At 52.8% G+C, this 24,843-nt stretch overlaps 10 protein-coding genes across 10 annotated transcripts; 7 read left to right on the forward strand and 3 right to left on the reverse strand.

Moving 5' to 3' along the window:
- Window positions 1-207: 207 nt before the first annotated feature.
- On the forward strand, window positions 208-2,346 carry MGL_0421 (uncharacterized protein; the record flags this gene model as incomplete). Its single annotated transcript, XM_001732594.1, has 1 exon — window positions 208-2,346. The coding sequence occupies one exon, from the start codon at window positions 208-210 to the stop codon at window positions 2,344-2,346; it is 2,139 nt and encodes a 712-aa protein (XP_001732646.1).
- A 728-nt stretch (window positions 2,347-3,074) lies between these two features.
- On the forward strand, window positions 3,075-3,389 carry MGL_0422 (uncharacterized protein; the record flags this gene model as incomplete). The annotated part of the gene is made up of 1 exon (XM_001732595.1): window positions 3,075-3,389. One exon carries the CDS (start codon window positions 3,075-3,077, stop codon window positions 3,387-3,389), a length of 315 nt encoding a protein of 104 aa, XP_001732647.1.
- An 800-nt stretch (window positions 3,390-4,189) lies between these two features.
- On the reverse strand, window positions 4,190-5,626 carry MGL_0423 (uncharacterized protein; the record flags this gene model as incomplete). The annotated part of the gene is made up of 1 exon (XM_001732596.1): window positions 4,190-5,626. One exon carries the CDS (start codon window positions 5,624-5,626, stop codon window positions 4,190-4,192), a length of 1,437 nt encoding a protein of 478 aa, XP_001732648.1.
- A 1,687-nt stretch (window positions 5,627-7,313) lies between these two features.
- MGL_0424 (uncharacterized protein) lies at window positions 7,314-9,209 on the forward strand (the record flags this gene model as incomplete). Its single annotated transcript, XM_001732597.1, has 1 exon — window positions 7,314-9,209. One exon carries the CDS (start codon window positions 7,314-7,316, stop codon window positions 9,207-9,209), a length of 1,896 nt encoding a protein of 631 aa, XP_001732649.1.
- Window positions 9,210-9,700: 491 nt separating this feature from the next.
- Window positions 9,701-15,991, forward strand: MGL_0425 (uncharacterized protein; the record flags this gene model as incomplete). The annotated part of the gene is made up of 1 exon (XM_001732598.1): window positions 9,701-15,991. One exon carries the CDS (start codon window positions 9,701-9,703, stop codon window positions 15,989-15,991), a length of 6,291 nt encoding a protein of 2,096 aa, XP_001732650.1.
- A 617-nt stretch (window positions 15,992-16,608) lies between these two features.
- MGL_0426 (uncharacterized protein) lies at window positions 16,609-18,279 on the forward strand (the record flags this gene model as incomplete). The annotated part of the gene is made up of 2 exons (XM_001732599.1): window positions 16,609-17,780; window positions 17,853-18,279. The coding sequence occupies 2 exons, from the start codon at window positions 16,609-16,611 to the stop codon at window positions 18,277-18,279; spliced, it is 1,599 nt and encodes a 532-aa protein (XP_001732651.1).
- A 1,912-nt stretch (window positions 18,280-20,191) lies between these two features.
- On the forward strand, window positions 20,192-20,719 carry MGL_0427 (uncharacterized protein; the record flags this gene model as incomplete). The annotated part of the gene is made up of 1 exon (XM_001732600.1): window positions 20,192-20,719. The coding sequence occupies one exon, from the start codon at window positions 20,192-20,194 to the stop codon at window positions 20,717-20,719; it is 528 nt and encodes a 175-aa protein (XP_001732652.1).
- A 70-nt stretch (window positions 20,720-20,789) lies between these two features.
- On the reverse strand, window positions 20,790-21,299 carry MGL_0428 (uncharacterized protein; the record flags this gene model as incomplete). Its single annotated transcript, XM_001732601.1, has 2 exons — window positions 20,790-21,211; window positions 21,254-21,299. 2 exons carry the CDS (start codon window positions 21,297-21,299, stop codon window positions 20,790-20,792), a joined length of 468 nt encoding a protein of 155 aa, XP_001732653.1.
- Window positions 21,300-22,007: 708 nt separating this feature from the next.
- Window positions 22,008-22,532, reverse strand: MGL_0429 (uncharacterized protein; the record flags this gene model as incomplete). The annotated part of the gene is made up of 1 exon (XM_001732602.1): window positions 22,008-22,532. One exon carries the CDS (start codon window positions 22,530-22,532, stop codon window positions 22,008-22,010), a length of 525 nt encoding a protein of 174 aa, XP_001732654.1.
- Window positions 22,533-23,288: 756 nt separating this feature from the next.
- Window positions 23,289-24,656, forward strand: MGL_0430 (uncharacterized protein; the record flags this gene model as incomplete). The annotated part of the gene is made up of 1 exon (XM_001732603.1): window positions 23,289-24,656. One exon carries the CDS (start codon window positions 23,289-23,291, stop codon window positions 24,654-24,656), a length of 1,368 nt encoding a protein of 455 aa, XP_001732655.1.
- Window positions 24,657-24,843: the final 187 nt, after the last annotated feature.

The raw sequence follows: 24,843 nt of genomic DNA on the forward strand, positions 1-24,843 counted from the left end.
CACACCACCCGCCGCGCAAAAAAAAAAAAAAAATCTGGGCTGGTGAGGACTTGGTGTGGAGGTGGATCTGTCGTGAGACACATGCATTTTGTAAGCTGGCTGCAGCGATGTCGCCACAGAATTTCTTCTACTTGGATCTCGTCCTCGATCTCCAAAGCGAGAGAATAGCTCGGCGAACGCATTCTAGCACAAGGCACTGCTTGCTTGATGGCGTCGCCGTTTCCGCGTGTACCTGCGCCCATTGAAGGGCATGTGCGCGAATTGAATGATCGTGTGCTGATGAAAGTGACATCGGACAAACATCCAGCAACGATCTTGCCGCAGGATGACGAAGAAAATGTACTTGTGACGTCGGCTCTTCCGTACGTCAACAACGTGCCGCATCTCGGCAACATTATCGGCTCGACACTCTCAGCCGATGTGTTTGCCCGTTATGCGCGGACACAAAACAAAAACACACTGTACATTTGTGGTACCGACGAGTACGGTACAGCCACGGAGACCAAGGCACTGGAAGATGGCGTCTCGCCACAGGCTTTGTGTGACAAGTACCATGCACTGCATGCGCAAGTATACGAGTGGTTCCAAATTGGCTTTGACTACTTCGGCCGCACAACGACACCCCGCCAGACCGAGATTGCTCAGGACGTGTTCCGGAAGCTGTACGAAAACGGGTACTTTGAGGAGCGTGTGATGCGGCAGCTGTACTGTGCATCGTGTGAGAGGTTTCTTGCGGACCGGTACGTGAATGGAATCTGCCCTAAGTGCGACTATGATGATGCACGTGGCGATCAGTGCGACAAGTGTGGCCAGCTTCTCGATGCTGTTGAGCTCAAGGAGCCCAAATGCAAGCTGTGCAAGGGAACGCCACAGGAGCGCGACTCCAAGCACATGTTCCTTCGCATCGATGCGCTTCAGCCACAGACAGAGGCATGGGCTTCGGAGATGTCAAAGAAAGGCAAATGGTCGTCGAATGGAACATTCATCACTGAGTCCTGGTTCAAGGAAGGTCTGCGTCCATTCTCGGTGAGTCGTGACCTAAAGTGGGGGGTCCCCGTGCCACTGCAAGGGTATGAGGACAAGGTGCTGTATGTTTGGTTCGACGCTCCGATCGGATACCCAAGCATCACAGCGAACTACACAAGCGAATGGGAAAAGTGGTGGAAGAATCCAGAACATGTGCGCCTGTACCAGTTCATGGGCAAGGACAATGTCCGCTTCCACACGGTCATATTCCCATCGTGCTTGATCGGCACGAAAGATCCGTGGACAATGCTGTATCACATCAACACAGCCGAGTATCTACAGTACGAGGGCGGCAAGTTTTCCAAGTCGCGCAATATTGGTGTGTTTGGCGACCGTGCGAAGGACATCGGCGTTTCGCCCAGCGTGTGGCGCTACTATCTGCTGTCGACACGCCCGGAGTCGTCAGACAGCCAGTTTGTGTGGCATGACTTTGTGACGCGGAACAACTCGGAGCTGTTGAAGAACCTCGGCAACTTTGTGAATCGTATTTTGACGTTCATGAAAAAGTACGAAGGCCGCCTTCCAGAAGCACCCCAAGGCCTGCGTCTTGGCACAGACGGTCCTCTGTCGACCACGGGCGATGGTACAGTGTGGGGCGATCTTGTGGCCAAGTTTGTCGCTGACGTGAATGCCATCCTGGCCAAGTATGTTGACTTTATGGACGTCGGCAAGCTTCGTGCAGGTCTGAACACGATGATGGAGCTGTCGGCGCGTGGGAACCTGCTGCTGACGGAGGCCGGTCTCGATAACACGCTTTTCGCCGAGCAGCGAGCCAAGTGCGACGCTGTCATCTTGCTTGCGACCAACCTGATCTGGGTGCTCACCGCCCTGGTACACCCGTTCATGCCACTGACGAGCGATCAAATGCTGGAGCAGTTGAATGCCCCGCCGCGTGCCTTGCCGAAGGAGCAAGCATTTGCACTGGATCTGTTGCCTGGCCACATGGTCGGCAAGGCTGCACACCTGTTCAAGAACATTGACGAGAAGCAGGCAGCCGCGTGGAAAGCCAAGTTTGGCGGCGACAGCTCGGCTGCGGACGAGAAGCCCGCGATGAGCAAGAAGCAGGCCGCGAAGGCGCGCAAAGCCGCTGAGAAAGAGAAGGCTGCGTCACTTCCACAGACGCCTGCAGTGCTAGACCTTGATGCACGCGTCAAGACACAAGGTGACAAGGTCCGCACGCTAAAATCCAGCCCCAACACACCACAGGGCGAGATTGACGCGGCTGTGCAGTCGCTGCTTTCACTGAAGCAGGACATGCAGGCAGCCGTCGATGCAGCTCTCGCCGAACAAGCGCAGTCGTCATTGCAGACGTCGTCCTAACTAGATGCACGCATAGCTACAAAGAATAAACCCCCTTCGCACTTGGAAACCAGCAGGCCAAGGAGCCAGCCAACCGGTGGAATCGGTTCGCTCCCCCATGGGCCAACGGACGCACGGATGTGTGGAGTTCGGACGGATGGGACCAAGTACCCCACCCCACCACCCCTTTCTACTCCCTTCCTTACTTGACTCGCACGCACGGTGCGGTGTGTGTAATTCCCCAACGCTGAGTTTTTGGAAAAATACCGCATCCGTGGGTGTTGCAATACACAAAAAGTGACGTCGTCATTTGTGCTACTGCGACGAGCGAGTGCTCCTTTTGAGTGAAGGAGTTTGTGTTTGCGCGAGCCATGACACAACTTCGTGAGCCAGTGCCGACCGCCACGGCGCCCAAGCCACGGGGCATTCTCAAAAATGCCGGCAAGCCAGGAGGCGCGAGTGAAAATCAGTGCGTATCGGCGCAGAGGATCCGCGCCCTGCAGTGTCTAACGCTAGTCTACAATGGGATGAGCACAACCTGCAGGAAAACCAAGACGAGCGCGATAACACGGCTGAGCGAATGAAAATTGACGAGCCCAAGACACCATTCGTCCATACAACGTCGGCGCCGCCCATGGACGAAGAAAGTATGTGTACACGTACCAGGGAAAGTCACTCACACGCATCCCCCTCCCACACACACAGCCTTTGATTTGGACGATCGCGCCCCACCCGTCTCAGCCACATCGATGGGTGCCTCGCATCCCATGCCCGCGGTGTCTTCCAGCACGGACCATGCAGATGCGACTCATGCCAACACGCTAGCCAACGCTCGCAGTGCACAGCGCACAGAGGAACTGGTCCATGCCGTCCGGCCTATGCCGACGTCTGACGCTGCACCCATGCAGGCACCAATTGATCTCAACAAGATCAATGAGGAGTTGGAAGATGAACGTGCACGACATTCTGCCTTCTCCGAGAAACGACACCAACATTATGGGAACGAAGCCGCTGCGCTCAAGATGGCGGCTATGCTGCCGGATGAAGACGAAGACGAAAGCTAGCATGCTTGGGAATATGCACCACGAACGGGATGCCGCACATTTGCATGCAGCAAAGTTCTCGTCCACTAATAGACGCACTGTATATGCCGTCATGCATGGCGACTCACCCGCACTGTCCCTCTGAAAGCACCACCTACAGCCTCTCGTAAAGATGAAAGAACATGTATAGAGACCGAGTCATTCGATATTGTTGATGTTTCACTCATGGCTCACAGAAGCGCCCGTCATCGGCCTGCATAAACCAACGACAATGTTGTTTGCTGTCGCATTCTTCCTATGGCGGTATCATTTATTTCCATGGCGCGCAAAGTCACTCATCCTCTGCATTGAATGAAGGAGCGAACGGCGAGTCTGCCCGATACTGAGTGCCGAGTCTGTATGGAGCTAGGATCCCATATACATACAGCTATGCTCCATGTTCGTGAGAGCGCTTCGACAGGGAGCATCCACATGCTGCATGCGGCTGTATGGGCGCAGTTGACGTTATCAAGCTGAAGCAAGGAGCGACGAACTGCGGGCCCATTTGAATCAGCAGTCTATCGCAGGAGCGTACGGCCCTATGGCTTTCGTCCAAGCACCCAGTCCCCATGAAGTCTGGCTGGTCTCGAGATTCGCGCAAGATCGTGTACTTCGATCAAGCGACAGGGATGAGCTGTGGTGCAGGCGACATGGCATGGAATTAACAATGTCTGTACGCATCTCAAGCCCAAGCCTTAGCTAAAAACCAACGGTAGCTGCACATCAGCCAAGACATGTTCAAGTGCGAGTCCCACAAGCATGCATATCAAGACTCGCTGACTCTATTCGGCTGGCGAGTCACTGTCGTGATCTCCTCCGATCAGCTGTGCATGCTCACGAAGGGCACTCGCATGCAATGCATACACATGCCTTGTTTGTTCATCTTCCTCGCGGTCACGAAGTGTTTCAAGTCGATCAGCCTCAGCCCGGACAGCCTCGATGAGCTCCATGTCCACGCTGGGATCGGGTTGGGAGCTTGCCTCACCAGATTCGCTGTCGACGGCCTCCATGTCAAGAGCCTCGGCATTCTCAGAGTCTACCACGTCTTGATCCACGGCATGCAGGCGCTCTCCATCCACAAGAAACGGGACCCAGCGGTCATCATTCTCAGGATCCGGCACGTGCGAGAGCTCGTCAATCAACGAATCCAAAGCTTCCTCAACAACGCGTCTGGAGATGTAGCGGAAAGCCGGTTTCGATGCTGAATCAAAGCGGAACGCCGTGACCATACTTGCGTCTTTGGCGTTGCACGTCTCCTGATACTCGTCGGAGAGACGTGTGTGGTCGACGTCAAGCTCCATGTCGAGACACTGTCGAGCCACGCAGTAGATGCCTGACTGATCCATTTGTACACAGCTGCAATTGACAAATGGATTGATTTCGCCTTCCACCGGCACATCCGACCACTGGAACACCGAAAAGGATGGAGGCTCGTTGTGCGAGTCAAAGCTCGGCTTGTCTCGACGGAAAGCAAGTGACGACGGAACACGCAGATCCAGCATAGTGACGATACCGTGCACCACTACGGCGCGGCCATTGTGAACGGTGAGCTGAGGAGGCATGTCAGCGGAAAGTTCCTCACACCAGTTCTTGCCCATAGCCCAACGGACACTCGCTTGGTTGAGGCGCTCCGACACGAGCGGCAGAGGCGGGAAAGAATAATACACAAGCTTTGGTGTCGCATCATGAAGCAAATGCGCTTGATATCCAATCAAGAGCAAGATCGCATCGTAGGCCAGCACGACAAGGGTATCGGTGTCTTTGTCAGGATGCACAGCCAGCCATCGATCAGACTGAACACCAATCACATTCGGCATGTGCTCATGCGGAGGTTGCAGCAGGGCAGGAGCGGGCATAGGATAAAGTCGCCGTTGCTGAAATCGTGGTACTGTCGGGTATGGAAGCAGCTCAGGGACATAGCATGTTGGGGCACCGTATAGACGAAGATGCTTGTTGATCGTCCATACGACATGATGTGTTCGGCGGTCAATGACGCTGATGGCGCAGTGGCCGTCGCCCACAACGAACCAGAAATGATCGTCCATGTCGATATAATTGACGTTTCCGCCATCGTTGACTGTGCCCTCCAAGCTTGTAGCTTGGACCAACGTCCGGCTCGGAAGATCAAACTCTTGCAAGAGTCCATCGTTCGTAGCACAGAGCAACGTCGGATACACAAGGCGGAAAGCAATTGTTGGGTGATCCGATTGGATTAGCATGTGTCTGCATACATGTAAGTATGAGCGAGTACGAAAGTGGGCTGTGGACAAGGTGCCACCGTCAAGCATCAAGTACGCACCTTCGATATGCGCCGCGCCGTGGTGGCTCACCTTCTCTGGAAGTAAGGCGCTCGCTTTGCCACACCTCCAAGCGCCCCCATGCTTGCTGATCAAAGATCATCCAGCCGTCTTGGCATTCGAGATGAGGGCAATCACGTGTTTCCGTAGATGGGATCGACCATAAAAGCTCGCCTGTATCAATGTCGATGGTACGAATCCCACCATGCCGCCCTGTTACAATAAAATAATTCCCGACAGGGTCCAGCTTGAGACGCCATACGTCTTCATTTTCTAGCGCTGGGCGGAAGTACTTGCGGGAAGGAAACAGTTCGAGAGTCCGACGGCTCGTGCTCGCTGTATTGCACGCACTGTATCGGCCCCAACAACTGTCCAAGGCCCAGCGTTTCCGACATAAATCATAAAATGACGTCACATCATCATAGTATCTAGACGCACACGATTGTGTCAGGTCATACTTTTGTCGATGTTGGACGGCAGCTATGTCATCCTCATGCAAGCAGAATCCATTTTCTAGTGCCTTTTGGCGCCATATAGGTTCATAAATTGACACATCATGCCATTCTGAGTCATTAGAGGATATGGTCAGATGATGGGGAGGAAAGGGAGGCACGCGGCGTCGTTGTTCCTAGCACCTACGCGATGTTGGGCCATTTCGACGCACAGCTGGCATCATTCGTACGTACGTTTGCATACTGAAGAGGCTGATACGAGTGTACGCAAGTCCAGGTACCAAAATATATGCTGGAGGATTTCTCCCGGTATGTTTTGCATGCCTTGCGACAAATTCAGATCGCTTTTTTTACCGGGCGCGGCTGGCCGATGCGACAGGGGCTAGATTGAATCAATCGAATTGGGGTACAAGATGAGGCCTGGTAATTGCGTGTCACACCTAATCTGACTGAGGAATACTCTAGGTTCGGCCGAATATCTATGACCTGATTCAGGGCAGCCTACATTGCCTATGCGGCATAGGATGTGTAAGCCGTACGACCCATCCTCGTAGGCAGGAGTTTGCATTGCATCCGAAAGAAAGCTGCCGGGTCAAAAAAAAAAAAATTGCCGCTTCGTCGTGGCGGGTGACTTGGCTATCCTAGCCCGGTGCTTGCCTGATGTGTGCAAATTTGCACGGGAATGAGTCTGATAATATGGAGCACGTTATACATGCAGAGCTTGTCAACACAAAGTATTGAGGCATGAGTCTCCCGTCTGAGCGGGTTTCATCATGCCCTCGATGCCGTTGGCGAGGTCCCATGATGCGCACGGACCAGATCGTTCTTTCTCGGCCGAATATATGGCTACATTTTGCCCTGGACGCGCAGATGGGCACAGACAAGACATTACACTAGGCTTGCCTGAGGTTGCTCATTCCCCCTACAAGCTACACGATCCGTTTGAGACAGAGAAACTGGGTGTATACCTCGGGCAAGCTTTTGCAGCAGGTTTTGTTAGCAATTTGTGCGGATCAACGTAGTTTTGAGCTTTCTGAACAAGGCGCCTTCACCCAGCATTCGTTTTGAGGCTCATTCGTTGACAGTTTGTGAGACCCATCTTATCACATACTCTGACAGTACCCCTTCTTCGAGTCTGTAGTCGACCGCTGGCAAGAATGGCTGCTACAGGAGAACCTACTACGATACAAGCAGCGTCTGGACATACCTCATCTGAACATGTGGACACTCACGACGCAGACGATACCGAGAAGGAAAAGGACATCAAGCCAGAGGTCGCGGACCGAGAGTCAGAGCGAGCACCTATGCGAAGGTCACGTCGCACAAACGCACAAGAAGTGTCTGAACAGCCAGCACATAAGGATGAAGAACGCGCGCAAGAAGATATGGATGTCGTTAGAGACGAAGAACTGGCATCTGCGGGTCAGATGGATAGTCATGATGGCGGTGATGAGGGAGTGACGCGGTGTGTGTGTGGAAGCACGGACGAGAATCTGGGGCTTATGATTCAATGTGAAACGTGCAAATCGTGGCAACATTGTGCGTGCATGGGCATGCACACGGAAGAAGATTGTCCCGACGTCTACTATTGCGAACAATGCCGACCGGAAAACCACATTGATTTGCTCCGCTCCCTTGGATTTCTTTCATCGAACAAGATTGTGAAGCGTGGCGCATCGCGCGGTGGGGGGCGGCACGTGTTTTCCAAAGAGTCGGCACAAGAGCTCCGTGAAGCGCGCGACGCGATTCGGGCGATGGCTCTGGACAATGCAGCTCGGTTACGCGGAGATGCTGTGCCTGCGCGGGAGCGACGATCTGGAGCAATAGGTCGCTCTTCGCCAGAATGGCGCACTACACCGAAAAGGCGTACCATGAATAGTCGTGATTTTGGCGAAGATGGGTGGGAGCCCATTCCGCCAGAGCTCTTACGTGACGAGGCGGTCGGCATGGATGATGAGTCGGAAGACTCACGAAAACGGAAGCGCCACATGGAGCAAAGCGAAGAGACGTCTGAGTCATTGTCCGCGAATAGCCACCCGTCCGAGCTGTCGAAGCGCCGCCGTATGCAACAACTTCCTGAGTCTCCGAGAAAGGATCGTCGGTCGGACGAGGCGAAGCGCGAGCCTGTTGGAACGGAGCGAACTCGTAAGGAGCGCGGTGGGGTGGCGTCTCGCGATGCAGACATCAAGCCGAAACACCCGAACCAATATACCTACCGGAACAGACAAGAGGCGGCCTCGGCCACCGATGTAGAGTCTGCAAAGGGATCTGCAGCGATCGTATCAACTGAACCGGCTGGACCGGCAACAGCAGCATCTGGGCCATGGGGAACCAACGGAGCAACGGCCGGCGTCTCATCTGCAAGAGGCATGAGCCCAAATCGCGCGAACGGCTCGACATCGTCTTCTACAAATGGCGCGTCATCGTCGGCATCCACTTCATCAACCTCATCCGCTACAAATTCGCAAATGCCCCTGAGTGCAGTGCCATCTCGTACAAGAGAAGGACGACGTGCTGCTACTCGTGCGGAGAATGCTAGTCGATCTGGCACTCCATCACAAGAAAACGCCGGTCGTGGAACCGCACAAAACAATACACTCCCAGAGCATCTTGCGCATCTGGCGTATCTATTACCACCAAGTGCCGACGACGACACTGATGCAGAGCGGCCACAGCTTCCATGTGCGCCGAAAAAAGGGATGCCCGAGCCGTTCCAGTATGTGACGGCCGTTGATCCAGCTATAAGAATCCGTTTCCCGCAAAAACGCATGACCATGGGTGAGATGCGGAAACGTGTTCGGACGACTGGTGAGTATGTGACGCGTATTCAGCTTGAGGCCGTAGAGCGTGAGAAACGCGTCGGGTTTCTTGCCTCTGTGGGACTGTCATCGTCGACATCGACATCGACTCCCGAACAAAGGGATGACCACATTTCAGAGCTTCCTTTAAGCATGCAACTAGTTGATCAGCTCACGCGCGATTTGACATCGTTCCAACGTCGATTTGGTCATAATGCCATGATCTCTCGGTCTGACGAGGTATCCGACATTTAATAGATAGGATCAATAATTGTTATGCAGGATTCAAACCATAGAGTGATTCTCGGCCAGTTCTGTTCAGCGGCCCTACCTATATTGATGGATCTATCAAAATCGTCTATTGCGTGGTAAGTAAGAATGATGGCTAGCCTTCACGCGGTTGGTTTTTGTATCAATGTAGTGCTGTATTTGATTCTTTCAAGCTCGTCTAAGAAGGCAAAGGGGAAGTAGGGGAGCATGTCAAGTTCCGCGTACGTGTCTCATCAGTTTCGATGGCTCTATGGGTGGCGGCTACCTATCTTTGTACGAACAAGAGCCGAAGTGCATGTATTCCCTCATACTCTGAAATGGACAAGGTCTGCCAGGCATCAATCAGGCCACGTGGATGGACACCTACATTTTTTTTACTCAGTTATGTAATGCACTGAAAAAAAAAATCAAAATTGTTCTAAGAAGTAGCTCTTACCAACAGATCAGGCGTATTTCCGGGCGAAGAGTCATACGTCATGTCGAGCTCGCTGGCCTCGCAGCTAGCTGGGATCCGCTCGCACAATGCAGCGCGTCTCGCTAGCTCCAGCGCGTTAACAGCAAGAGACTCGTACTTGTTTACGCCACGTGCAGCGGCCGAGCAGGACCATCTTACCGTCCATGCTCTAGGCGTGACTGGCTGGGAACAGCTTCTGGATGAAGACGCCGTGCTTGCTTCCTGGCCACATGGGGATCTGCTTTTTGGAGAACGCAGCATTCATACAGATCGTACTACACTGCCGAAGCAGGACAATGATGAGATTGATGAGGCTGTGCGAGAGCTGCTGTATCTGCTGGGACCTGTGCTTCTTTCGCGGAGTGCGGCTAAATGCTTGGAGTGGCTTATCAGGCGATTCCGGATCCACGAGTATACCTCGCGCGAGCTACTGCGCGCATTTATGCCGTACCATCACACACCGCAATTTGCCCGTATGCTCCAAGTGATTCCCATCGAGAAGTACGCGGAATGGCAATTTCTCGTGCCTGTCAAAAAGGCACAGTCTTCACTCCCAACATCTCTGCTAGTACAAGCTCTTGGAAGTAACCTGGATGTGCTCCGATGGATAGCTTCTAACCAAGCGCCAGTCCATGTGTCTGTGCGGCGAGCGCACATTCCGTTCTGGACATCTACGCTCGTTCAATTCTGCTTGCTACACCGCCGTGCAAACAAGAGACGTCACCGAGCAGATGCACAGGCTATTTTGACAGTTCTTGTCCCTGAGGTTCTGCTCTTATTGGATGGCACGTTTGACGAGGAGGCTGTGGTCGGTGCACTTATGGTGTTGTGCACGCTGAGTGTCGCATTCCCTCTGAGTGCGAAGGCTGTGCGGGGCCTGATTGATGCGGTGTCGCAGCTGGCCGCATCATCAGCAAAGCCTGCTGTGGCTAGGGCCATAGTGGCAGCGTGCATTTCTATGTGTGCGAGTCCCGATGACGTCGACGATCCGCTGAGTTATGTTGCTACGGGTCGTGGTGTGGAAGAATCCCACCGCTTATTGTCGGAATCGACTGTGCGAGCGCTTGTGCAGCTCCCTGAATTTGGCGCACAAATCGCTCGCGCACTTCGCACGCACGACATTGAACCATTCATATCGCAGTTGCTCGGCTCTCTGGCCTCAGATGTTTCATTCGCACCAGCGCGCTCGATGCTGGAGTCAGTGCTAGATGATGATGCATTACCACGAGTGCTGTCGCTGCGTACGTGTGTGAGTCTGATGCTAGCACCACATGACGATGCTTGGGATGCACGAATTGCCCTTCTTGCTCGCCTACGCGAGCGTCACCCAAGCATCTTGGATGAGGCGTTGTCAGTGGCACGTAATTCTGACGAGGCACGTGCCTGGCAAGTCATCCAAGCTGTGCTGCACATGCAAGCGACCGGCAAGGTCCCGACGGCGTCAGACTCGCAAGATACCGCGCTCTGGTTGGGCGTGCAGAGTGCTGACGCGCATGCACAAGAGCTGGCCCTAGACCATCTTTTGCAGGCTGTGGGTCGTGGGCATGTTTGTGGCAATGATTCGCTTGTCCGTGATGCCGCCGAGACTGGCTTTGCTCGTGGCCTTGTGGACGTCTTGTACCGACACGCAGCCATACTTGTGGATGCCATTGGGCCGTCGTGCCTGCTCGATACCATCACCACTCGCCTACATGATGAGTCGATCTCTGCTCACGAACGGGATTTGCACTTGAAATTTGTCACAGAGACACTTGCTCCTCGTGCGCCTGCACTCAGCCAGCGTGTGTGGCGTGAGCTGCTGTGGTCCCAGCTTCTCCGTTGCGGAGACGGCGATAGCGATACGAGTGCTCGACGTTATCGCCGTCTCATTGGCGGTTTCGTATCATGTTTGGAGCATGTGAAAGAGCCAATGGCTCAGATAGCAAGTACCACTGCGGCACGCATGTCGGCCTCGAAGGAGGCTTCTCCTCTCACTTGGACCCTTGCACTCTCAGACGCTTTGGTAAGGCACCTAGCGACTTGCGATGAGCCAACGTTTTTGGATGAAGCAGACTTTCTGTGCAATGCTGTCATTCGATCGCCTATATCGCCGGGTGGTGCGTTGGCTCTCCTGGTCATAGGCCAGCTGTTGGCGCGCGCCCTGCCACCTCGTGTGTGGGTAACACTGGCCTATCAGGCGACCTCGATCGTGCACACGCAACAACTACTCGCTGGTCAGTTAGACGATGTGGTCATGGGCGACAAAGCGGACGAAGCTATCATGCAACAGGTCTTGGACAAACTCTCGCGACGCAGCGTACGGCTGTTAGGTGTGCAGCTCATGCACACCGTCTTGCAGCACTTCCCAACGTCATCCATGGATGCGTCGTTGTTTATGGACATCCAGCAGCGTACAAAGCCGCTGGCCCAGCTGATTCTTCATATGTACCAGACACTACACGCACCAGGTGTTGGTCTTACCGCCTCGGTTAAGCTCGTGCCTGTGTTGTTTGAACGCCTCGATTTGAGCACATTTGCTTTGTTGGCCGGTTTGTGGACGACTCCTGGTGGACATGGACAGCGGTCGCTGCCTAGGCAGTCGCTTTCTCTGGCATCGCTAGCCTGTGCGCTGGAAGAAGGATCGCTAGTGCCCCCCAGCTCTGTTTCTGTGCGCTTGATGGCGATGCGGCATGCGACACTGCTGGCTCGTGCAGCCTCATCGAAGAAGCGTGCACTTGATCTGCAGACGCTCCTGCCCAGCCTGCTTGTCGTGCTTCAGGACAGTGTGCCTGTACTCCGTAATGCAGCTGCTCAGTTGCTCGGCGCGCTCGATGCATGGAATGCGGCGTGTGGCAAGGATGACCGCGAAGTATACGGTTTCGAGCAAGTGTATGGTGTGCACAGTGCACCGCTGCAGTATCTCGATACGCCGACGTATGCGAAGTACACGTCCCTCTTAGCAAAAGAGGCAGGTGCGTTCGTCAATGACGCGTCATTCCTGGCAACTACACATACATCCATTCTCCGTGGAAGTGGCAAGAAAGAGGTCTTGTTCCGCACGAAGGTGTTGTGCTATCTCATGAGTCACGCATTGTGCTTGCCGGATCTGAGTATGCGTATGGCTTTGTTTGGCATGGTACGCGATGTGCACGCACCATGCAAGCTTTCGACGGCACTGCCTCTAGTGGCTGAGGCTGTCGATGCACAAAAGCCGATGAATCCAACCTACTTGCAACTGCTGTATGAAACGTACGATGCAAGTGCCGTGCCTGTGTTGGAAGACCGCAAGACGCATGCGTTCTCACTCTTTCTTCGGTCGCTGCGCAGCGATGCTCCTTCGGGGCTCCAGCAGGTGTCTCTGGATGCGCTGCAGCATGGTCTGTTCGTCGCATTGCGCACGGACGACAAGCAGAAGGTGTATCTGACCATGGCGGAGACGCTCGCCGACCCTCATGTCGCAAGTGTGCCAAATGCAGGTGCGGTGCTTCGGTCATTCCCACTCTCAGATGCTGTGCTTGTGTCTGTGCTGCGCACGCTGTGCGACTCGCTTGCCACAGACGATGACGAGCCATCTAGCAAGCGAGCTCGATCTTCCTCGTCCTCGACATCGCTTGATGAACATGTGCAGAAGACGGCGATTGTGCTTATTACTGTGCTGGAGAGTATACAGAGCCGCACGCTCGGCATGGAGGCGGCTCTGGTGGCAGCGCTCTTCGATGTGGTGCGCACGGCCATTTCACTGAGCTCGACACACCTATTCAATGCCGAGTATTTGCTGCAGCTTGCGATGCAGAGCCTGTGCAACCTCTTTGACCATGTGACGGAATTGCCCACGGATGTTGCCCAGGTTGTACGCGCTGACACGATCGTGAGCGCGATCAAAGTGTCGACAAACACACAGAGTATCAACCACGCCATCCTGCTTCTTGCACGATTTGCGCGTCTTGACGCCGAGCTCGTCCTCCACAATATCATGCCGATCTTTACGTTTGTCGGCCTGAACGTACTGCAGCGCGATGACCGATTCACTCTTTCCGTGGTGGAGCAAACGCTGCGGAGCATCATGCCGGCGTTTGTGAATGCAGTGCGGCCGCAGGTGATCAACGACAAGGATGCGCGACTGGCGCTGTGGTGCGAGACCCGCAGCCTACTACGCATTTTCAGCGATGCGTCCACGCACATCCCGCGGCATCGCCGGCATGTGTTTTTCCGTCTCCTTGTCGATGTGCTCGGTGCTGATGACTTCCTGGCGCCTGTGTGCATGTTGCTTGCCGACCGTGTGGCACACCGCGTGTCCAAGGCACCAAGCAACAGCAGTGCACTTATGCAGCTGCCGCTAGGTCTTATGCGCGCCGAGTCATTCCCCGTACGAGTGCATGCGCTAAATCAGATTTGGGCGGAAGTCATGCGCTTGCTCCATGGATCGGACGACGTGTTTTTGGCCCCCGTGCCTCGGCGTGAGTACTCAGATGAGCACCTGTCAACCTTGCATCAAGTGCATGCGCTCCTGCTCTTCCTACAGGATGCGATGTACAATGTCGATCCACGTGAAGCGGAGCAGTGTGCCGATCAACTACAGCAGTATGCTTGGCATACGCTGTGCCTTGCACCACCAGACGAGGTGATTCAGAATGCGCTCGATAAGGCACGCACGCCTGTCTTCCAGATGCTACCGACGCCCACGTTCCTCACACTCGTGCTCGTCCTGCTGCGCGGTCAACATGAGGCGCCAGGCGTGCGTGGCCACATCCCGTCGAGTTTGAGCTCCGTGCAGTTGCAAAAAGCAGGCTTGGCTCTTCTGCAGTCACATGCGCCTCTAACGACAGAGGAGCGCACAGCTCAGGCAGAGACATTGGACGCCGTGCATCAAGCGCTGATGGCCATCTTTGAGTCGCATGCGTCGTCCCAGCTTAGTATGGATGCTCTCGGTGCACTGCACACAAGTATCATGCACTGTGTGCCGGCCGAGCATGCACATGTCGCAGCCCTCATGCCACAGCTCCTTGCCCATGAGGCTCAGCCTATCTTGCTGCGTGCGTTGTCAGACATGGTCGTTCGTGTGGGAGTACGTGCGCTCTCGCACCTATCGAGGCTTGTGCCGTACGCATGCCAAGCTGTAGAGTCGGCGAGCTCCCTGAGTCGTGCAGACGGTGCTCGCGATCGCGACGATGACTTGTGTAGTGCAGGTCTTTCGATGCTCACTGCTTTGTTCAAGACACTCGCCCAATTCATGCACGCTTACGTCGAGCGGGTGGTGCGTCTTCTGTGTCATCCCATTCTGCAACAGCACAAAGATAGCAGCGCGCAAACGCGTAATGCCAAGCGCAAGGTTCAGGACGCCGTCGTCAAACGCATGCCAGCGGCAACAGTGCTAGAGGCTTTGGCTTCTGCATGGCGAGACACTGACGTGTCACGTACGGCGATCTTGCACTTGCTGCAGCTGGCCGTGCGAAACATGGACAAGAGCGCGATTGCCACCCACTACAAGGCCGTTTATCGCTTCGTTCTGCAGGCCATGGACGAGCAACGCCACCACAAGACGGCGCCTGCCGAGCAAGCGCCAAGAAAGGGAGAAGCTGTCTTGCCGTCTGTGTTGCGTTCGGTGGAAGTGTTTGTGACACTTGCGTTGAAACTTAGTGAGACACAATTCCGTCCCCTGTTCTTGCGCACCTACGACTGGGCGCTTGTCGACTTACTCGACCAAGATGCCCCCGGTGTTCAAGCTCGTGCCCTCACGCTATACACGCTTGTCAACTCGCTCTTTGAGCATCTTCATGCCATGATGGCGCCGTTCTATGCGGTTCTTGTCGACAATGCGTTGGAGATCTTGCAGCAGACGCTATCACGAGACACGATAACGGCCACAGCGCTCTGGCACCAAGTCGCCCGCAGTGTGCGACTGTGCGCCGAGTCAGACGAGGGCTTGTTCTGGAATGCAGCGCGTGCAAAGCAGTTCGTACCGCCTCTCGTCGCAGCATTGCAACATGAAACCGATCAAGACACGGATGGAGATGTATTGGTCCCTGCGACACTCTTGGCCTTGGCGAAGGCTGTGCCAGAAGATGAATTCCTGCGTACACTCAACACAAGCTTGATGTCGGCCGCCAGCACGAACGACGTGACAAGCCGCGTGCGGGCCTTGTCTGTGTGTGCATCACTATGGGCTGGGCATGGGATGGCACTCCTGACTTTTGTGCCCGAAACTGTCGCAGCTTTGTCCGAGTTGCTGGATGATTCTGACCCACGCACGTCTGCCGCTGCTTTGCAATTGCGCGTGCACATTGAAGAGGCATTGGGCGAACCACTTGACTCGTACTTGGAATCGACAATTTAGGCCGGGTGCATCGAGATTTGACTAAAATGCTCGTAGTTTCGTGAGTATAGTGCTAGGCTATTGTATGTATTAGCAGCAACATTTTTTTTTCCTGGACTCGAAGCGTGGGACCACAAAGAGCCAAGATTTCCCAGTCCCTGCCGCACGGCTCAAGCCCTACTGTGTGGAGAAAGGGTTTTCTGGTGGAGTCCCATACGACAATACTCCGCATAAACTTCGCGTGGCGCGCTTGTTACACTAATTTTTGACGCATAGCACGATTAGGAACAGCAGACACAAACACTGCAACGCATGGTGCATCCAGTGTTGCCAACGTGCGGAATCCATGGCGCAATGCCATATGTACGCAAATATGCACCTACTTGTTTTCGCAGCATTCAACCACAGGATTTGGCTCATGCACGAATTGCCATGTACGTAAATGTGCCTGCCCTATGCACAAGATACCGAAAAAAACAAAAACAAATTAAATATAAATGACGTTGAGCTAACCGTGCAGAGATGCCACTCTCCTTACTCAAAGGCTGTTTTATCGGGCTAGCTCAGACCCCGCTCGACATATTTCTGGATGCTTTGAAGTACTCCAAGCTCTCCATCGGATCCCATGCACACCTATCATGGTGTTTGATCATCCCGAAGCGCGCCTTCCCCAAAAAGCGCGCGAGAATGCCAAACGCCGCACCGCTCATCATCTTGCAACACAGCGCCATGCGTGGGAGTTGGCCCGATTTGTTCGTCTACAACATCTGCTGGCATGTGTGGACACATATAATACACTTACGTTGCAGGAAAAGAGCATAACAAGTCAGTTGCTCCGGCAGCGGCTGCCAAGGCGTCCACTGCATAAAGATCTTGTTTTTTCACACAAACATTCGTCGCCAAGCAATAGTCAAATCGAGTCACTCGTACAGTATGCGATGGACCCCCAGACCCAGTTTCAAGATGATATCTATGAGCCATACTCTCCAGAACTCTTCACGTGCGTGGACGAATGTGAGGTCATCGATAAATATGCCGACGAAGACACGATGCATCCGATCAAGTGGCACAATGCACCTAGCCGGCTTGCTGATGCAATTCAAGCGATTCAACAGGATTATATGTCGATAACGCAATCGTTCTCAGATATGCGCGAGTCTACAAGCCAACGGCCCATATCCCTTGCCGAAGAGCATTTATATGTGATGCTGACGACAGGTATCTTGGGCGCTGATACAAATCTTGTCACGCACAACATCGATGAGTGGCATATGATGTGTAGTCAGTTGGAGCAAAGTGTCCGTCGCCTAGGCTCCGATGACACGCATGCTTTGAATTGGTTTCCGGCGCAAATGTGTGTGCGAGATATGGTGTCACAACTGTGCATGCTGAGTGACCGTCTTGTTGGTGTGTATCGCCGAGCATCGCGTCTCGTTCCCAAGCAGGCATACCTCGACTTGATGGATCTTTGCCGCCTCATGCACGTACCTGTGCTAGTAACAGGCGATGGATCTCTTGGTGGTGGTCCTATGCACGAAGCTGAGGCCATGGCCAGCTCCCTTGTGTTGCATGGCTATGCAGACATGGTTGCTAGCGAAGACAGCGATGTTCTGTTGTACCAGGTACCGCTACTACGAGGCCTCTCGAATATGACGTTAGAACTAGTCGATTCTCAGCAAGTGTGTCAGCAGCTATTTCCCTCTGCTACCTCGCCCTTTGCCTTATTTATGGAGTTTGCTCTGCTATGTGGTACAGATTTTAACCGGACCGTCCCGGGCATTGCCGCTGTGAGTGCACACCGATGGATTTCGTACGTATGCAACCGACCTAACCCTTCCCTACCCCCCTCTCCAATTTCATGTCTTTGTACTAACCATGCTAGTATACATGCCTCCGTTGAGGCGGTATTAAGGGCCCAGCACGAACGCTATGCTCCACCTGACCAGCTAGGCCTTGATACCTACCTCGCTGAACTGAGCGAAGCACGCGCCATATTCTTACATCCGCCATCTGTGGCACAAGCCGCAGACTTGGCTGGCTTGACTACAGCCACTGCCACAACCAGCAACAACAAGACCAACAATGCCCGCGTAACAGCAGAGCCAGCATGGGCCGCTTTTCTACGCAAGTGTGCACATGTGTCGAGCAATTCCGTACCGACATATGATCCCATTAAATTAGCGCGCTTTCTTCGTGCACACAAAGTCTGGTTCACAGAAAGCGTGCGCGAAGCGTGCGCGGTTCATGATACCGACGTGCCAGCAAGTGAGCGCGTGCCACAGAATTGGGCGACCATGACACCTGCATAACGTGCTTCTGCAAAATGGGGATCGCCTCCGCTTGCAGACCCAAGCACGTATCTATGTGCAAGTGAGTGAGTGCATCGCACGCCGGAGTAACATCACGATCAGGTGCGAAGCTCGAAGTTGCAGTTAATCTTGACACATCGATGCCTTGGTCACTACCGTCTTGTAAAGAAGCGTCAGGCATTGCATACCCTCTGGACAAGAGCGTCCGTGTCCGGACCATATGAATAAGTTCTCTGCCTTTTAAGGATGTATCGTTATGAATACGTAGCGTACGCAAATTTGGACAATGTACATCAGTTTCATAAACACCAGGTGTTAGCAAGGATACGAGAAGTGAAGGTGTGAGAGGTCGTTGCATGGCCGTTTCCATAGTATCGAGTACCGGCGGCAGCATGTCTGGGACATGTTCGTCCACAATGACATGGATCGCCCGTAAGTGCCTGCATAACTTGAGAAAGATATGCGCAAGCCTTGCATCAGCATCACTCGTCAAACGGATAGTCCACGTATCGAGCGTTGCCTTCATAGCCTGAATGAGCTTCAAAAGATCCTGTATATCGTGTCTTTGACGAGAGAGATGGCACTCGAAGGAAGTCAACGCGGGCCACTCCGTGCTAAGTGGTGCCATGCATGTAAGTGGTGCATGCAATACGTGCAGATGCGGAAACGATCGCACAGGCGACTGGACCTGTCCGAACACACCAGTCCACACAGCTGCGCCTTGAATTTCTACATGTTTTAGTGTGGTATGAGCCTGCCGGATCAAGGCCATGGTCGGCACAACACACTTGGCTTGCACATCTTGTAGGGCATGCATGGAATCGCCGGCATCATAGACAAAAGTCTCTAATCGTTCCAAGGCACGCAAAGTGGCTGGATCCGCTGTTAAAGGAGGTGTGTTGATAAGTTTCAGGTTCCGAAGACTTGTGCCTTGGTTAGCCCTCGTAGTCGTCATGGGTAACCGCAAAGGTCGACTGAGCCAAGGGATGAATCTGTTCTTTTCGAGAAACCGCCCGGATACAAAGAGTGTGTACTTTTGTATGTTCGAAAGCCCAATGATACCACATATAGCATGAAGAATGGTCGCATTCCACAGAAAGTGAGGACAATTCTAGGCCTTCAAGCATGCTCCGCACCTTATCATGGTTGGATATTGGTGGCGAAAGAGAAAGTGACTGCACACAAGACTTTCCCCGCTCAATATACGTAGACAAAGAACGAGCTTGACGTGCGATGGTATCTTTCAATACACTTGACGTTGCAGGTTGTGAACGAATGTGAATTGAGTGCCAAAGGGAAGCACATTGGACAATGTAAGCATACCAGTGCTTGCACACGCCCATACATGAGAGCATAGATGAAAATGGCAGATACGAAAATATGAGTACCATAAGCTCAGCGGGCATCTGCAACAGGGCCCTTGAACTAGTCGTATCGTCGGTCGGAGCTCCGCATGGCACAGGTTTGAGACGAGCCGCTGCTTCTAACACACGAGAGGCCTTTTCATACAAACCAACTTTTTCGAGCACTTTGGCCGAGCAAACGAAAACATTGTTATTATATGGCGCAAGTCGTAAACTTTCCCGAACATCCCTTAACGCTCGTTTCGTCTCTGCTGCGTTGACAGCATAGAGAAAAGCGCGCTGAATATGAAGTCGAGCGCGCTCAGTATTATCTTTTGATGCATAGATACGCTTTTTCATTAGTTGCACTGCACACATACCAATGACACACGCTGTAATTGACGTTGCCGTTGTTCTTCACGCGTCATGGAGCATCGTCAGTTAGCATGTCTGTGGAGGTGGTGAGTACTACGAAATCTCATGAAGCAATTGGAGGTGAAATTTTCGGACGTGCCATCACCGCCCGCACCCGGAGAGGAATCCTAACGGAACTAATTCACTAATTGGACATGGGATCAAAACCGACGCCGCGGCAAGTTGTCGTCATCCTGGCTGTGAAGCAAGATACTACGCAGTCAAAGGAGGACAGAATCCTAGTGTGTTTAGTCAAGTCACGAAAGCATGAAAATAAATGGGTGCTGCCGAAGGGCGGTGTCGAGAAGAATGAGACGGTAGAAGAGGCTGCAGTTCGAGAGCTTTGGGAAGAAGCAGGGATACGAACCAAGTCTTTACGTCCTTCATGGACAGAAGCACGCAATAGAGTGTCACATGCTGACCGAAGGCCGCATTCTAAATGCCCCAAAGAGCTGATTGGGACGGACAAAATGGTTCCTAAAACAATGTACGAACTGGAGGAACTTAGTGTGACAGATGATGAGATGATGGACGAATGGCCTGAAATGCATGAGCGAGAGCGCCAATTCTTCCGGTGGGAAGAAGCGAAAGAACTTGTAGCGTGGCGGGAAGGTATGCGTGAGCTCATGGACAAATCCAACATTGAACAAACGGGATTCATTGAGGTAGCAAGGGCGCATTAAAGAAAACTAGGAATATACAAGTGTATAGAAATCATTTATTGAAGCTTGAGGATAGAATCTGCAACGTGAGCTAGCCAACCAACATTGCCGACGTACCTGCACGATGACAGCGATGCAGAAAGCCAACTATCACATCGATTTCCTTGGGCGGAGGTCTTGCTTGGTAGTGTCCAGTGGCTAATGATGCAAGGTATGTATGTTCATCGTCGTGATTATAAAAATGCCACGGGTCGTCCTCCTTCCGCCGATCAGTATTAGATGTGGCAGATCGAGTGCGTCGCGCCGAGTCTTGCACATCATCAGTACCCTCCTGTTCTTTAAATTGCGTTTCCGATCTAGAATCCTGAGATTCTTTCCCTACATCAGGATCTTGAATCATACTTTGTGGTGGATATTGTGGATCTATCCCATGGTGTGTGAGGTACTTGATTGTGGCATCTAAAGGGAAGTCGGCAAAGTTGGCCGATAAATCTGGGAGCGCTTCATCTGAGACTTTTCCGAGTCAAATGATGCATTCTGGAAAATATACGTTACCCTTTTCGCGCTGACTTGAATCTTTATCTCCTTGGACTTGGCTCATCAGTCAGGGTGATCGTGTAGCTCCTGACACAGTCGAAACATCAAATCATGCAGTAGTTCGTGTTCCTACCATGCATTTCTCCACAATCACGTGCCGACCTTGTTGGACGGCTATGCAAAAACGCGCATGACAAGGCCAGAAATAAGCAACATGAGGTTGCGTGAAGGATGTTCGGATGTGTATGAATTTTCATGTTTTACGTGCAAGAATGCTGCTTACGAGTGTAGCAGGGCTGCAAACACTCCGTGCAGCCACACGCTTGAGACCACGAGCCGAGCGCCGGATGGCTAGCCAAAATTTCAAATTCCCTCGTTCGAAACCAAGTCCATCGACTGTTCTCCCGCCTTCTTCATGGACCGAACAAAGGTGGTCGAATCGTACAGTTATAACACTATCGACGATGGTCGGTGTCTTGGTGCGTAGGGCGCTGTCGCTAACGAACACAGGCGTATGCATTTGGATTTTTACAAGGCCACAACAAAGCGCGCCAAAATTCTAATTCTTCATCGCAAGATTCAGCTTAAAAAAGGGAAGAGAGAGCTCATAAAGCTACATGAGTCATAGGCCCTACAAAAGTAGTACACTCTAAACCTCCCAAAAAAAATTGTTCACAGGGTTGGCATCCCCTGTGTCAACGTGAGTAGCTGATCCCCCACGATTTTTTTCAAGTCTGAGTTTCAAATCATACAAATCAAGTACACATTAAATTTAAAGAGAGTCCTTAGCAACGGTGGCTGGGCTGTGACCCGCAGCCTTGGCGCGCTTGCGGAGCTTCTCAACGGACTTGTTGCCACGAATGCCACCACCCCAGTGACGACGTGCCACATCATACTTATCCAGGTAGTTGGCCTTCGCGGCGGACACAAGGTCTGCCAGCTCACGTTCGTCCTCAGAACGAACGTCCTGAATAACAGCAATGGCAGTGCGTTTGAGGTGAACAACAGCACCCAGGCGCGAGCTAGACTTGACAATCACGTATGGGATGCCCATCTTACGGCACAGAGCCGGGATGAACACAACCAACTCAATGGGGTCAACGTCGTCGGCAATCACGACAAGGTTAGCCTTCTTCGCCTCAATCAGGGCAACACAGTGGTTCAGACCATATTTGACAAAGAGAGGCTTCTTGCCATCAGCTTTCGGGTCAACCTTGTTGCCAGCCGCTACCTCCTTAGCGACGGCATCGAGACGCGCCTTCTTCTCCTGCTTCGATTCTGGACGGTACTTGTTCATGAGCTTGAACAAAGCCGTCGCAGTGTTCTTGTCAAGCGTGTTGGAGAATTGAGCGATCGCCGGTGGCACCTTCAGACGCTGCTGGAGAATGACACGCTGGCGCTGCAAACGGACGTACTCCGGCCACTTGACAAAGCGCGTCAGGTCACGCGGAGGCTGAATGTCCTGGCCTGAATTCTCGCGTTAGTCTCTGTGGACCGATGTGTAGCAAGCTAATGTAAACGTACCGATACCGAAGCTGCGAGGGCGCTTCTCAATCAGAGGGTTCGAGTTCGTTTTACTCGAGCTACCCTTTGTCGAGTAGGGCGAAGGAGCAGGCTTCTTACCAGACTTTGCTGCCTTGGGCTGTAGGATCATCGAGTCGAGTCAGCATCATGCCTTGCACACGCTGAGCTCGGAGCTCTAAATTGCAACCCCGCATAGTATCATGCATCCCTACCAAAGAAAAGAAGGACGATGGTTTCCGCGGGAGAAGCAATCAAATTATGTGCGTACCATTATGAAATGACTAGATGAAAGATCAAGTCAAGGATGTCGAGGATAAAGGAAAAGCAGAACTGGAGCGGTATTTCCATTTATCACAGAAAAAAAAAATTGAATCACGTGAATTCTTTGTAATTCCTCACATGACACCCACGTGGTACCGCCATTGCACGCTGCATGGGTCCCCGGGAAATGCACGGACCATGCCGCTTGTCATAGTCTAAATAGGCTCGCGGGGCAAACGTTTGACGGGACACCTCTTGATTTAGACACATGCGTGTTGCTGGCTTACTCACTGTAGCTACATTGGTAGCAAGCCCTTACGTGGCTGAAGCAAATCTCAAAGATGATTCAGTATCGTTGATGGAGAAATGCACAGGACTTGACTTCGGATCATGGAGTGAACAAGGTCTACGATCGTACCTGCTAGAACGTGGTGTCGTATCGCCTGGCTCGACGTTTGAAAAGCTTGTTCAACTTGCAAAGAAAGACTGCAGCTCGCTTGTTGATGAAGTCAATGCAGCTATCGATTCAGGTAAGGATGTGGCGTCGTCGCAATTTGACTCGGTTATGAGTATCGCAAGCTCTGTGCAATCAGAGCTCCCTTCGAAGACATCGGTCGTAAAGGCAAGTGCGCAACAGTTTGCTACAAATGCTGCAAGTGAGGCACCCAAGTCAGCCAAATCAGCTGTTACGATGGCGAGCAAGGCTGGACATGCTGCTTCTACAAGCATAGCAAACCAGTGGGATGATGTAGCGTCATTCATGGACGACACGAAGGATTATGTGTACAGTCATTGGAGTGAGGAAGAGCTGCGCTCCTGGTTGCGGTCGCACGGAATTGATCTGCCCAGTGGATCAACGAAGCAGACGATGCTGGAGAAAATTCGGGAGCCATTTGCGAAAGAGAACTTTGAGGCGCCGTACAAGCGTCTCTCGACCGACTACCTGCGGCGTTGGCTAATTCAGCACGGCTATCTGGCGACTGATTTAGAGAAAACACGAGATGAATACCTGGATCTTGCGAAGCAGTACTACTTCTACTTCCAAGACAATGTGTATGATACGTGGACTCAGGCGGATCTGCGCAGCTGGCTCGTGGATCACAAAATTATTCCCAGTGACTGGAGCGCTACGCGTGACGAGTACCTAAAGCTTGTGAAGGACAAGTACACAACAGTGCTTGACAGTATCTGGGCAGGTTGGAAGGAGAGCGATATGCGACAGTACTTGACCAGGCAGGGCGTGCTAGATTCCCACAAGCAGTATTCGTTTGATGATCTGAAGCGTCTCATGCAAGAACATGCACAAGCTGCTGCATCGTCGGCAATCAAGTATGTAAGCTGGTCCGATGCAAAGCTGCGAGGCTTCCTCAAGGACCATGGTGTCAGCTTGGAGTCGCTTCCAAAGGACCGTCACGAGCTCCTTCGTCTGATGCGGGCCTATTATTCGCCAAGCTGGAGTGCTGAATGGCACGACACTATTCTCAACTTCCTTACACGTGTGAAGTACGGCGTGCGAGATATGTTTGGACGCTCGGCTGAGCAGGTGTATCATCTGAATGCCGACAAGATTGGCGCATATGTATCTACGGCCAAAGCAAGTGCAAGCTCGTTGCTGTATAATCGCGATGAGCTTTGAATTTTTTCATGTAGCTAGAGACGATGCACGACATCACGCTCAATTATAGAATGCTGTGGTAGACAAAATGTAAGTGGATCCAAAAAAATAAGTCCGGTCGGGTCTAGCACGTACGAGGTGTTCATCACGGCTTACTCTCCAGTACTGCTCTAGCGCATCTGACTGTGACAACCTTGTAAGAAAATCT

The sequence above is a fragment of the Malassezia globosa genome (assembly GCF_000181695.2).
Source record: "Malassezia globosa CBS 7966 chromosome Unknown mgl_sf_1.1, whole genome shotgun sequence".
NCBI classification, from domain to species: Eukaryota; Fungi; Basidiomycota; class Malasseziomycetes; order Malasseziales; family Malasseziaceae; genus Malassezia; species Malassezia globosa.